The sequence below is a fragment of the Perna viridis genome, chromosome 14 (assembly GCF_037379345.1).
Source record: "Perna viridis isolate PV_CMFRI_1.1 ecotype Kerala chromosome 14, ASM3737934v1, whole genome shotgun sequence".
NCBI classification, from domain to species: Eukaryota; Metazoa; Mollusca; class Bivalvia; order Mytilida; family Mytilidae; genus Perna; species Perna viridis.
Genome location: NC_142458.1, coordinates 23430425 through 23445259, shown reverse-complemented (window position 1 = coordinate 23445259; position 14835 = coordinate 23430425). Strand labels below are relative to the sequence as shown.

General features: G+C 32.3%; 1 protein-coding gene across 3 annotated transcripts in view; it reads right to left on the bottom strand.

The window, feature by feature from the left end:
• Positions 1 to 777: 777 nt before the first annotated feature.
• LOC148598682 (uncharacterized) overlaps positions 778 to 14835 on the bottom strand; it is a 155700-nt gene continuing 141642 nt past the window's right edge. For all 3 annotated transcript variants that reach the window (XM_088561391.1, XM_088561392.1, XM_088561393.1), the window contains exons 11-15: positions 13643 to 13688; positions 11866 to 11905; positions 10524 to 10584; positions 7317 to 7351; positions 778 to 3289 (exon numbers count right to left, since the gene is read on the bottom strand). In XM_088561391.1, coding sequence (XP_088417517.1) covers positions 3279 to 3289; positions 7317 to 7351; positions 10524 to 10584; positions 11866 to 11905; positions 13643 to 13688 — 193 coding nt within the window. In that variant the 3' untranslated portion in view covers positions 778 to 3278. The remainder of the gene's footprint in view (positions 3290 to 7316; positions 7352 to 10523; positions 10585 to 11865; positions 11906 to 13642; positions 13689 to 14835) is intronic.

The window sequence follows — 14835 nt, the reverse complement described above, 5'->3', positions numbered from 1 at the left end:
TAACAATCATCATAAACAGACATCAGCGATCACAATAACAACAGATTTAACAATCATCATAAACAGACATCAGAGATCATAATAACAACAGAATTAACAATCATCATAAACAGACATCAGAGATCATAATTACAGTAAATATAGACAACTTGGCAGTAAAGAGTTCATTAAGCACAGCATTAGACAACCAGTAGTCAAACCATTGGTGCACAATATTAGTTTTTGACAAGGCTTACAATTCATTATGGACATAACTGGTTCTTGACACAAAGTAGCACAGAATTTGAAATTCAAAAAAAAATTAAGGAATCCAAAAAAAATTGTTACCAAAACCAAACCAAAAAAAATCAGGATGTGAACCCTTTTATCTCAAAAACCTTTTTGGCCCCTATTTCTACCCCCCCTCCTCCCCCCTCAATCAATGCCAAACTTCCTTTTGTGTTTTGAAAACTAATTATTTTATTAAAACTTTAAAAATATCCACTATGTAATAGGCTTACAGCATGAAAACTAAGTGTCTATGGACACTAATAGCAAGATCAAAGGGACTTTAAACAAAACAGCGATAAAATAATAAAAGCAGGCACGAATCCAAGGACTGGCATACCAGGCATACGCCCACCCACCCCCAAATCGGTAAGGAAAAAAAATTTCACCACAACTTTCACCAATAATATTTTTTGCCTTGCTTTGCACGGTATTTAATTCAATCAACCCCCCCCTCCGCCCCCCCCCCCCAAAAAAAAAAAAAAAACCCAAAAAAACTCAAATCCTGGATCCGCCCCCAAGTAGAACTATCATCATAAACAGACATCAGCAATCATTATAACAATAGAACTAACAGACATCATTAACAGACATCAGTGATCATTATAACAACAGAATTAACAATCATCATAAACAGACATCAGAGATCATAATAACAATAGAACTAACAATCATCATAAACAGACATCAGAGATCATAATAACAATAGAACTAACAATCATCAATAACACACATCAGAGACCATTATAACAACAGAATTAACAATCATCATAAACAGACATCAGAGATCATAATAACAACAGAATTAACAATCATCATAAACAGACATCAGAGATCATAATTACAGTAAATATAGACAACTTGGCAGTAAAGAGTTCATTAAGCACAGCATTAGACAACCAGTAGTCAAACCATTGGGGCACAATATTAGTTTTTGACAAGACTTACAATTCATTATGGACATAACTGGTTCTTGACACAAAATAGCACAGAATTTGAAATTCAAAAAAAAATTAAGGAATCCAAAAAAATTTGTTACCAAAACCAAACCAAAAAAAATCAGGATGTGAACCCTTTTATCTCGAAAACCTTTTTGGCCCCTATTTCTACCCCCCCCTCCTCCCCCCTCAATCAATGCCAAACTTCCTTTTGTGTTTTGAAAACTAATTATTTTATTTAAACTTTAAAAAGATCTACTATGTAATAGGCTTACAGCATGAAAACTAAGTGTCTATGGACACTAATACAGACTACAGGGGAAATCAGCAAAAACAGTAATAAAAGTACTGCAGAGTGATTCTAGTTCTGTTTTTATCAACCCCCCTTCTCTCCCACAAAAAGAAAATCATATGAGAAAGGAATTTTACAAATAATTGTAACTTAAATTAATTACATAAAATCATAATTTAAAACAAATTTAACAAAATCATAACAAAGGAAAATGAGAAATAGAAAAGAATGTTAGACCAAACTAAACTCAACAGGGAGAGAAGAAAAGACTAGTACTACTGGCAGCTACTTCCTTTGATTTTACCCTATGATTACTTATGATTAAGTTGACAGGGTAAAATCTTGGGATGTAGCAGATTGTTTATATACTTTGAGATCACTAGTGGAATAATCAGCCATTTCTGCTACACTAAAAACTAACTTTGTGCAAACAAAAACAGCTAAAGTTTCCCGATTTCTTGTCTTTCCTTACTCCTTTGTACAAGTTTAGCCTGAATTAACTTAAGCAAAATTTGATCAGTTTCCTTTGTATAAAGACTTGTTAACTAATTAGAACCTTTGATTGAGTTATAACTTATAAGAAACAAAATTAATATGTCAAGACCATAATGGTCTGACCTAGTCTGGAGATAAATATTATAAAATAGGACAATGTAGCATAAAAAGCTAAATGTAAACTAGAATTACTGTGAGCGAATTTCAAGAAAGAGCTTTACAGTTTGCAGCATGATATGACCAGAGCACAAGTGTGGACACAATTAAAGTTTTTGATACACCATTTCAATCAATGTTCAGTAAGGGCACAACAACTAGTTTGGACAAACTAAGCACAAAAATGGAAATATAATTAAAGATGAAAAAAGGTTTTACTTTATGGTTGTTGTCCCATTGACCCCCTCCTTATAACTTCAAAAATGTTTAAATATTAAAAAAAACTGGTTGTCTAAAGCAGGCAGAGATTTTCAAATGGAAAAAAAAGATTTTTTCTTCAAACCTGGAAACATTTTAATGTGTGGTTCCTTTTGCCCCTTTACAATTCCAAATCTTAAAATATCTGAAAATAAGTTTAAAAGATTTTTTGAGGAGTGACCCCATTAACCCCATATTATTAAAAAAAAGTTAGACCAGGGCTTTTCATAAGGAATCTAATGAAAATAAATTAAAATCTGGCAAAACATTAAATGTCGATTTTTAAGGTGTGGCCCCTTTACCCCATAAAACTCCAAAATATGAAACACATCTGAAATTGGTTTGAAAAATAAAGGAGGGATATTCTTAGAAATAAGAAAACATTGAAGCTGATTCATAAAATTACCTATAACACCAAAATAAACTATTCCTATCGATTCTAATAATAAGACCTATTTCCAACCTTTTTAACCACTTATTTTCAAAAGTTGTGGGGCCAAAACCTCAAAAAAACTATAGAGCCCTCTAAAGTGTCCCAAAAAACAATGTTATAATTTCATAAATATTGGAAAAGTTTTACTAAAGTTATCAAAAATAAAGGAAAGTTTGATTAAATTAAACCATTATAAGAAAAGAATTTTTTTGTTTAAATAGGATACCACACACTAATGAGACTATCACATACAAACAATTCAGGAAATATTATAATACATTTATATACAAAATACATATAAACTTTTTTTTTTTTTTTTTTTTTTTTTGTAATTTTTTTATAATAATTAATTGATGTTTTTTGTTTTTTGTTTTTGTTTTTTAAATAAATAAAAGATAACATGATACAAGTTCATTGTCCTTCTAAATCTGTTATATGATCACTGACGACCTGAAAAATATAACAAAGAATAATGAAAGTCTGGATCCATAACATTTTGTTCTTTTTTTTTATGTCAATTGCTTGTTTTTTTTTTTTTTTTGAGAGGAGAGTATGATGCCAAGTTTACTGAGTTCAAGATCATAACATGTAAGAAATGGATGTTATACAAAATTCCATCATTTATTCATTGACTTTCTATTTTCCCATTCATCTTTTTCTTTGTCATCAAAAGTAGCATACCAAATCCCTTAGCATTCCCTCGGATAGAAGCCCAGATATCCCCACTCATATTTTTGTTATCAAAAGTAGCATACCAAATCCCTTAGCATTCCCTCTGATAGAAGCCCAGATATCTGTTACAAAATTCTCCATTATGCCCAGGAGCGGATTCAGGCGGGGCGTGGCGGGCGTGCGCCGCTCCTAAAATTTGCAAAGCATGGGTTGTCAGGGGTAGTTTTAGGCGGTTTTAGGTTGAAACTTTAATTTTTTGCTAATTTTACCACAAAAGATATCCACATTACTGAAAAGACATCTACATTGCACCAACTCTAGAAGAATATTTCAAAAATTTAACCTTTTTTAAAATTTTTACTGTGCACCTCCACCCCCCCTCCCAATCTAAAATCCTGGATCTGCCCCTGATGCCCCATCTAAAAAATTTCGCTCATTTGTAAACAGTTAAAGATGAGTAAGGAACTTGAAACAAGTCATCATGAAGTCAATATACTAAATATCTATTAATTCCTGAGAAATCAGTTATAAAAATATTCATTATGCATTACACAGAAATATTAAAGTAAAAATTTTAAAGTAAGTAAACAGGAAGTACCTAAAAAAAAGGGAGAAATGAGACAAAAACTCAAAACAGCAATATACCAAATAACTAAGCATTCCTTCTAGTAGACGTTAAGAAATATGTTACAGAAAAGTGTAACAGACAGACAGACTGACTGAGGCAGATTTTTATGTCCATGATTACCCTTTCCAGTGTGTTGCATTAATGACCCAATTATGGTGGCTTTACAATTAATATCAATTTCATATTTAAGCCATCCTAAATGCATAATAAAAGGAAACAAAAGGCTCCCACAGGCCTGAATCACTCATCTGGTTGAATTTTGTCTTTCAAGGGCATAAAATTTTACAAGAACAATTTTGACTCAAGAAGACTTTGGTACGATGTATCATAAGGATCATTTCAGCAATTGAAAGTTTCTTTCTATCTGTTATAGTTTTCAAAATATTGGCTGAAAACTGTAAAGAAATAATAAAAAAAAACATCATTTTTCCCGTTACAAGGGCAATAACTCTTTCAAGAAGTCATCTGACAAGTTTTATCTCTAAGATTTTTTGTAATCCTAATAATAAGGAGCATTTCAGCTATTGAAATAATTCAGCTAAACCTTACGGTTTTGGAGATAAATGCAAAAAACTACTGTCTTACCGTTATGTTTTATTTTAGTAACAGTGGCCATCTTTTTCAACAGATAAAAAATACCCAAAACAGTTCTATGCAGGAAACTCCTAGGAATATTCTTATGAAGTTTGGTTCCAATTACTCAAGTGTGTCAGAGGAAAAGATTTTTGAAAAATTAAAAAATGGCAAATAACGTTCAAAAAGGGCAATAACTCCAATATGGCCTAATGTATTAAAACGAAAATTTGACCACAGATACATTTAACATACAGAACACTTTAAACTAATCAGAATTTAGCTAAACCTAATGATTTTGGAGATATGTGCAAAAAACTACTGTCTGACCCTTATGTTCCATTTTTTTATTAACGGCAGCGACGTTTTTCAATGGATTAAAAATCCTCTCATCTGTTTCATGCAGGATACCCCCAATGAACATTCGAGCAAAGTTTGGTTCCAGTTGGTCAAGTAGAATCAGAGGAGAAGAGTTTTGAAAAATTGTTAACAATGACGAACGATGACAGGCACCAAGTCAAGTGAGCTAAAAGGTGATGTAGATTTATCTCTGTTTTGTTGTACAGTACCTGTACCAATCCATGCAACAAAAATTGCAATCGGTCATTGATCACCGATCAGTTTCCATCCAGTCATCGATCCGTCAAATCAATCCATTATACGGGTGATCGCATCACATGACCACGTAACGGTCACTGTACTTTACGGCTTTTGTTGTTTTCTTTGTCAATTTAACATATTTACATAATATAATACATTTAAACATCAATTTATACTTATATTTTACATTTCTTTTATTTAAAACAGATCTTATGTCATTTTAAATAACAAAACTGTGATCAGATCGGTCACCGGTCATCGATCCGTCAAATCGTTGCACGGATTGGTTCAAGGACTGTTACTTGTTTTAAAGAAATGAACTCCAAATATAATGAATATATAAAAAAAGTGATAGTGGTTCCACAGATTGATAATTCTAACTTCTTAGATTCTTGAAATCAGTTTTATAGCTAATTCTTTAAAAAGATATTCTTGACAGACATGAATTACCTACTTCATTACAGAACATGATTAAGTAAACAAACTAAATCTTGAAATAGCATATTGCACACAAAACAAAATAGTCGTTCAAACTCTGCAAATTTTAAACAAGAGGCTTCAAGGAGTCTGAATCACTCATCTGGTCAAGGTTTGTCTTTCAAGGGCAATAAACTTAACAAGGAGTTGTCCAACAATTTTTACTTATCATAAGGATCATTTCAGCAATTGAAAGTTTCTTTCTGTCTATTATAGTTTTCAAAATATTGGCTGAAATTAAAAAATCCGTCATTTTTCATCATTCAAGGGCAATAACTCTTACAAGGAGTTACCAGACAACTTTGATCCCTGAAGACTTATGAAGGCCTTATAGTAAGGGTAATTTCAGCAATTGAAATAATTTTGCTAAACCTAACAGTTTTGGAAGTATATGTGAAAAACTACTGTCTTATAATAAGGGTAATTTCAGCAATTGAAATAATTTTGCTAAACCTAACAGTTTTGGAAGTATATGTGAAAAACTACTGTTTGACCCCTATGTTCTATTTTTAGTAATGGTGGCCATATTTATCAACAGATCAAAAATCCCCTTTACAGTTCTAAATAGGATACCCCAAGGAACATTCATAGCAAGTTTGGTTCCAATTGATCCATAGTGTCAGAGGAGAAGATTTCTTAAAGAAATAACATTAAAAATAGCAAAAAAACGTCAAAAAAAAGGGCAATTACTCCAACATGGCTTTACAGATTAAAATGAAAATTTGACCATAGATAGATCTCATCATGTTGAACACTATTACCCATAACAAAATTTGGCTAAACCTTATGGTTTTGGAGATATGTGCAAAAAACTACTGCATGATCCCTATGTTCTATTTTTAGTAACAGCGGCCATGCTTTTCAACAGATCAAAAATGCCCACATCATTTCTATGCAGGATACCCCAAGAAACATCATAGCAAGTTAGGTTCTGATGGGTCAAGTAGTGTCAGAGGGGAAAAAATTTTGAAAAAATTGTTAACAACGATAAAAAATGCCAAGTGATGGCAATAGCTCACATGGCCTTTGGACAGGTGATTTAAAAAGGTAAAATAGTGTCATTTTCCCTCCCTAAAATTAAAGTTTGATAAGAACAAAAACATTAAAATCAATCAAATGTTCAAAATATTTCTGCTGAAATAAATCAGCTATTTTTGTTTATTGTTGGAAAGGTAAATAAATAGTTTTCACAGAGATATGTCTCAGCTTTCACATATGAATACTTTATTCTTTACTTAATTATTCTAATATCATATATGAAACTTTGAAGTCAACAGACCATGACTGCAAAGGGGAGATATGAAGGACTATTTTGATGTATAATGAATATGCATGAAATGAATCAATTGTGGCACAGTGGAATCAAAGCAACTTAAACTGGTTTGAATAACTTATCTTTTCATAACTAACACAGCTCTTCAAACTTCAAACATTTAGATTTCAAGATGTTTTGTAGTTTTTAAGTAGGGCACATACTTGGAATGTAAGGTCTACCAGGAAAGCTATTTCAAGTATTCAGTAACCTACCTCTACGTTTTCTGGTGGTCTTCTTTGGCAGCTCCCTGTAGAAAATGTATTAAAAAAAATTACAATACAAGTAAAATTAACAACACTACACAAAAACATGTTAGAAGTATCAGCATACATTAAATTGGAAGAAACTTAAATAATTATAAATGTTGCATCTAAAAATTAATCTTTTCAACTCCCAATTTGTAACAATAAATATGTGGTTAAAAGCAATACTATGAATTGTGCACTTAGTTGTAACTATGCAATAGTAATACATAGGACCTATAACTCTGAAAAAACAAATTTTATTACCAGTGCAGGTTTTTGGAGCTCATGAAGATAGCAGCATATACAATAAGTTTCAACGGTCATAAGAAAGAAAATAAAACTTTAGTTTATTAAACTTTTAATACCGTCAAGGAAGTTCACAAAGTGTGCACCCCATCTTCAAATGAGAACCCAAAAGTTCTGTTAGCTCTCTTTTGAGTTATCTTACAGTAACTTTATTCTTTCACCCAGATTTACATTAACCATTAAAAATTCATGTGAATTTCATTGAATTCTCTTTAGATGTTTTAAGAGAAAATGAGCATTTGAGGCTTTAACATGTAAATTTGATTACCTTGTTTTGGAGTCATTATGTACCTTCATACACAACCTTCCAATATGTGGTTTTGGAGGAATTTTGCTAACAAGGTTTTAACATGTGAAAACCTTAATTTGGATTATCTCCCTTTGGAGTAATTATAATCCTTTATGCTAATCTACTTGCGATACCCAATCTTCAAAAAAGGTTTCATTACAACCCTTTCCCGAGCGGTGAAGGGGGAGTTGCCCTTACAAGACTGTATCAAGTAAAACACTTAAGAAGGAGTATCTCCCTTTTAAGTCCTCAGACAGTATTTATATTTCTTAATGCACATCAACATATGATCACCAAACTTCCAATAAAGTTTCTTCAAAAACCTTTGAGTGGATAAGAAGGAGTTGCACTTATGAGGATGTAATGTTCTAAAACCTTAAGATGGATAATCTTCCTTTTGAATCCTTCAACAGTAAATATATTCTTTCATGCACATATACATATGATCCCAAAGCTTTGAATTAAGTTACATCAAGATCCCACAAGTGGTTAAGAAGGTGTTGCACTTACTAGATTGTAATATACAAAACCCTTAAAATGAATTATTCCCCCAATAAAGTTTCTTCAAAATCCCTCGAGTGGTTAAGAAGGAGTTGAACTTACAAGGTTGTAATGTATTTAACCCTTAAGATGGATTATCTCCCCTTTGAGTCCTCCAACAGTAAATATATTCTTTCATGCACATATACATATGATCCCCAAACTTCAAATAAGTTTCATCAAAATCCTGTGAGTAATTAAGAAGGGGTTGCGCTTACTTGGTTGTAATGTATAAAACCCCCAGATGGATTAACTCCCTTATATTCCTTAATGCACAAAAAAATATTCACCAAAATCTCCCGAGTGGTTTAGGAGTTGTGCTTCCAAGAAATTTGGATGGACAGCCCGACAGATAGGGAGATTCCTCCACCCCCCCCCCCCCATAAAAAAAAAACAAAAAAAAAACGCTTTTGTAGGGGTATAATAAATTTGCATTTTCCATATGATTCAGAATTTATTTTAATGTTTACACTTAATGTTAATCTTTATACTGATATCAGAGATATGATCTGTAGATTTATATGTAAACAATATCCAGCTCCACACACATTTACATCTTTTGTTTCATTTCATGTTTTCATAAATTTTTAATCTTGTCCATATTTGTTCCAATTTCATTCAATATCTATTTTGATTGCGTGTTCCTTCATTAAAATTATACTCCAAACAAAGTTATTTCATCATAAGGAAATAATTTCCAAGATGTACATAAGATTTTCAAAAAAATAAAAAGTTTATCAATTTGAACTTTCCTACCAATTTTACTTGTATATTAATGAAATGATAAAATTATTTAACTAATAAGCAAATGGAACATACTTAACACATAAAATATTTCTTGACACATTCTGCTTGTGAATGCAGTCTTTCAAGCCCCCCCCCACTCCCAAAAAAGAAAGACTATCAAATCTATAGCCCAATAGATTTAAAGGCTAGATCTTCACTGTATCAGCAGAAATGATAAAATATTACATATGGACTATTTTAGGTAAGTGCCAATTTAGAAAAAGCATTCCTGTAAAAGTTTTAATGCACTTAACCTAACACATGGCTAATTTTGTCATGGATGAAAAAGTCATCATAGCATTGAATTTGAATGGTTATAGAAGTTTCCTATGGTAACATTTCTTAAAAAAATCCTGAGATCAAAAATATGTCAAAAAGTTTGTAATTATACAGCGAGATTCAACCCAATATATTTTAAAACTTTTGGTGCTTAATTACTTCTCTTCTTAAAAGAAAGATAAAACATTGTCACAAAATGGAGAAAATCTTGATAAAGATAATATAAAACCATAAAATACAATTTTAACAATATCATTGACGACCCCACTTAAAACCATAAATACAATTTTAACAATATCATTGACAACCCCACCTAAAACCATAAATACAATTTGAACAATATCATTGACGACCCCACTTAAAACCATAAATACAATTTTAACAATATCATTGACGACCCCACCTAGAACCATAAATACAATTTTAACAATATCATTGACGACCCCACTTAAAACCGTAATATACAATTTTAAAAATATCATTGACGACCCCATTTAAAACCATAAATACAATTTTAAAAATATCATTGACGACCCAACTTAAAACCATAACATACAATTTTAAAAATATCATTGACGACCCCATGTAAAACCATAAATACAATTTTAACAATATCATTGATGACCCCCCTTAAACGGCACAAAAGCATTATATTGCTTTAGATTTTTTATCAAAATAACCTATACAAAACTTGACTGAGATTTAAGGTTCTGCTTACTGTAATACATTTTGTGAGCCTAATTAAGTTTGAAGGAATGTCATCAAATACAACAAAGTCAATAAGAAACAGTCTATATACATCATCTTTTTGTGCTTCTCATGAACGGTTTAAAGCATCAGAGTGTTTACACAGTCTGCCTGCATAGTCATACCACTGAATGTGGATCATAGTATATTTGGGAAAATTTGTTGTCATGTGATCTCAATCATTCATTAATTAAAAATTACAAAATAAAAATAAATGATAATCTTACACTACATAGTCCTTCCACCACACAGGCCTGGCAAGGACTTTTTTCCCCCTCAGGCTGTACCCTGAAAATAAAATCAATAAAGAAGTTAAAATAGTATCATTCAAGTTTTACCTATAGCAAAACATATAAAATAAGTTTACGCATGATTCAAATACAAAATAGGAGGTAAGCGATGGCATCATGTGATTCATTGAGTTGCCTTCAGCAGTTATGAGGATGTGGAACAGAATGATCATGATTATGTCTTCTGTATTTCATCAATGCTATAATGATCAGTTCTTTAGTAATCAAATATAAAAAACACAAAACAAATGTTAATCTAATTATCTAAATTTAATAAGAAATTGGAAAGGGGAGGAGTGAAATAGGTAAAGTTATAACAGCATATCTAAAACTTGCTTGTTCTTCTCCATGCCATTAATAAAAGTATTTAGTTACTTAAGGGGATATACCTAGGGTAAGGGACATAACTAATGAAATCAGTGATATATTTGTATGTATTCAATTTTACCAAAGCCTGTGAAGCTTTTCTTGAAGCAGAATAAAATGAATCCAAGTTAATTGAATGCTTACATAAGATTGATGTAAAATGCTGAATACAAACGTTCCAATGATTTTTAAGGGTTGTGTCCCTTACCCTAGGTCTACCTCCTTAAATGTAAATAAAATTCTACAGTGATTTCTCTCCAAAGATCACTGAAATAGCAGAAACTCTATACTGTAGTATCATGTACAAAACATAAAATAGCAAAAACTAAAGTTGTGCCACTAGTGGCTTAATAAAAGTAGAAATATAGGACAAAATGCATGTGTTTCCCAACAGAATGTCAATGAAAGCAGTATTTTGAATGGCCATTGCAACCAGCTTAACCATACATTAAGATGACCCTTTGAAGTTGATACTGATATCCGCAATCTTCTCAAGTTTTAAAACACTGGAACCTTCCAATGGACACAATGTTTGAAAATTGGCCAATAAGAATTTTCTTAGCTTTGATAGCCTCTGGAATTCACATGTTAAATCAAGCAAAACTTTCATTATGTGCTTAATCTATCCCTTTCATTACTTGGTTTGGTCACAATTGCCTCAGCAAAAACAGATATATACACAGCCAAATGTGCCACATATGATAAAAATATGGTGCTCGATTTACATAATCGTATGATGCAAACGATATGATTCTCGTGTGGCGCATTTGCCTGTGCAGTCCAAAATATGTTACTCAAAAAGGTTTCAATGAAAACTTTGATAGGCTTCAGCTCCTGACTCAACCTCTTACTACAAATATTAAATAACCTTTTTTTTTTAGTATTTTGAACCATAACAGTGTAATGTACTTACCGGATCCCATGCCACGGTCTGTCTGGGGCAGGGGTTCAACCTGTTTTAAAGAAAAACAAAGTATTTTTTATGGTACTGCTTATATATAATCATTTCCAGTATACAGATTGTAATTTTCCAGGGTATGTAACTATGTCTTTTAAGGTCAGTAAGTCTAATAGGAAGTCTTTACACAACCCTATGAGGCAATAATGGTTGTATTCTACAATTTCCTCATGATTTAGATTATCAAAGTGTTTTGTTTTTTTCAGTTTTTTCACATTCAAATATTGAAAAATTCTCTGTTCTATATGATAAAACAATTCCTAACCCTGAAACATACCCCATGTATATGTAAAATCAATGAATGACATTGAAATACTTCAAAAACATGGACCTAATACGGAAAACCTGACTGCAAAACCTAGTGGTGCATCCTGTTGGGAAAGATGTCACATTCCTCGCATGTTAAAGAAAACTGATGTGGTATTCGATAGGAGTAGGAACCTTTGCGCTCCACCACAGGAGGCTAAATTGACAAACTTTACCCATCCCTCTCTTTTTATAGTGGCAATCAAAATTTGTTGACCCTATAATCCTTGTTTCCCATCACTTTTTTTTCATTTCATTATCACTTCATGTTCACTTTATCACCCATTTCATGTTCAACATCTGAATATAGCTGAACTATTGCTGCTTGGACGTTAAACCCCAACAATCAATCAATCAATCAATCAATCAAAAACATGGACCAAAACGGTCCCATTATTTCTATAACTCTTTGACAATTGACAGGACTTTAACAAACGACTTTTGGGGGATGCTGCAATGAATTTAGGTTAACTATAAATGTGTAAGTTTAGTAGTTCAGTGTCCAGACAGGATGTATTATGGTAAATGGTGTATCTCTATCCATGGATTCCACTTGACACAATTTTGATGAACATTTGACAAAAAGTTTCTTTACACAATGTTTTTCCTATTTATGTATCACTGTTTAGTTATGAAACTTATTTTGCAAAAAATGGGGTTAATTCATGTTGTGGATCTATAACAAAGAAGCCTTTGTAAAAGTGTTCATAAATTTTGTTTCTGGAATACAAAAAAATACCAGTTTTATATATTATAAATTTCGATATGCTTCACACATGTTTCAAGGAGTAACCTCTCATCAGAAGCATGAAATCATTACCACTAATTGTTTCGGAGTAGTTAGGTCTCCAAGGAGGAAATTCAGAAACTTATATAATGTCTGGTGGCCAACTTGTTTCTATTCCGGGAGAATACCACAGTAGGGTTCTTTAACGTGCGAGGAACGTGGCATCATTCCCAACACGGTGCACCACTATGGTTTGTGGTCAGGTTTTCCGTATTATAGCCTGACAACCCCAGCATGTAACACACCAGGGGTACCCCATTCCACCACCTGAGGCACACATCCCAGTTGCTCTGTGGGCAGAGCATCCTAGCCCCCAGCTAGGGTTCTGAGCACTATTTAGTCACCTTTTACGACAAGCTTAGCGCTGCTGCAGGCATATTCTTTTAACACCCGGATGTACGGGGCTCTCCCTAAGGAGACCTCAGACAGTAATTATATTCCTTTATGCGCATCTACATATAATACATAACCATCCTATAAAATTTCATCAAAATCCCTTGAATGGTTTAGGAAAAGTTTGCTTACAAAAAAAGTATGACAGAAAAAATAACAATTAAGGCTTCAAACATGAGAATTCTATAACACATCCATTTCTGGTAGACTTAGTCTTTTTATGAAACTGATATGAAATTTACTCACTTCCACTGGAGTGGACTTCCCCCTCCTCTTCTTATTCTTCTTCTTCCTGAAAAACATGAAAAAGAAAAAAATTAACAATTGAGATTACAGTAAAAACCATCTAAACCCTGATTAAAAACTGGTAAAAACAGAATTTTCATTCTAAACCGAATGTATTACAAAGTCCCATTTCAACTAAGAATTTTGCTGTCAAAATTAAGTTTTGAACAACCTAAACTGAATTAAACAAAGTCCTTCAGGTGCCCCCTTAATTATATAAAAGACATAATATCAACCTGTAAAATCCAATCCATGCCTTTAAAAAATAATTACTTCATTAATTGATCCTTCACACCACGAATTACAGAAATTTAATCCATTTCTCCATAAATAATAACTTAGCACTGGGGTGTATTTTTAAAGTGTGGTCTGATATGGTGCACTTTAAAAGTGGATTTATATTAGTTAAGCAAAGAATTTGGCATCTGAAAACTAAAGTGACATTTTGAATCCCCAGACAGAAACATCAAAATGAATATTTAAACAATAGTAGGCAAAAATTAAGGAGAAACAGAAAACATGTAGCTCCCAAAATGCCCGATGCTGTTTAAGCCACTACAACTATTTGAAAACTAAGAAACTTGTGGACAGCTCCTTGAATGAAATTGAGTATATGATTTTGATACCAGAAGACATATTTTCAAATATTTAACTTGACACCGGACTCCCCCATTTGATAATATGCACATTTTAAACTCCATTATGATTTGAATCAAAATATGAAACAGCAGGTGCAGAACTAAAACATGTAATAAAGATTCTGTGAAAGTTTCATTCAATTCCATTCAGGGGTACAGGGGGAGTAAGTGATAACATATGGCTATCCCTATGTACACAAATGTCTTAGTCCATGTTATGCTATGTGAAACCACAAAACTGATTTGATCAATATATTAAATAAGAGATACATAATGGAAACATGAATTACAGATTCTGTGAAAGTTTCATATCATTCCATTCATTGGTATATGAGGAGTAACAAATGGGTCTCTCCATTTGCTATTAATCACAAATAAAATAGTCCATGGTTTACTTTGTGAAACCCCAATTTCATTCCAATCAAAACCTAAAATAGGAGGTGCACAATGGGAACATGTAGTACAGGTTTTCTTCAAATGGAAGGAAGGAAAACACTCCAATCACTATAAACACAA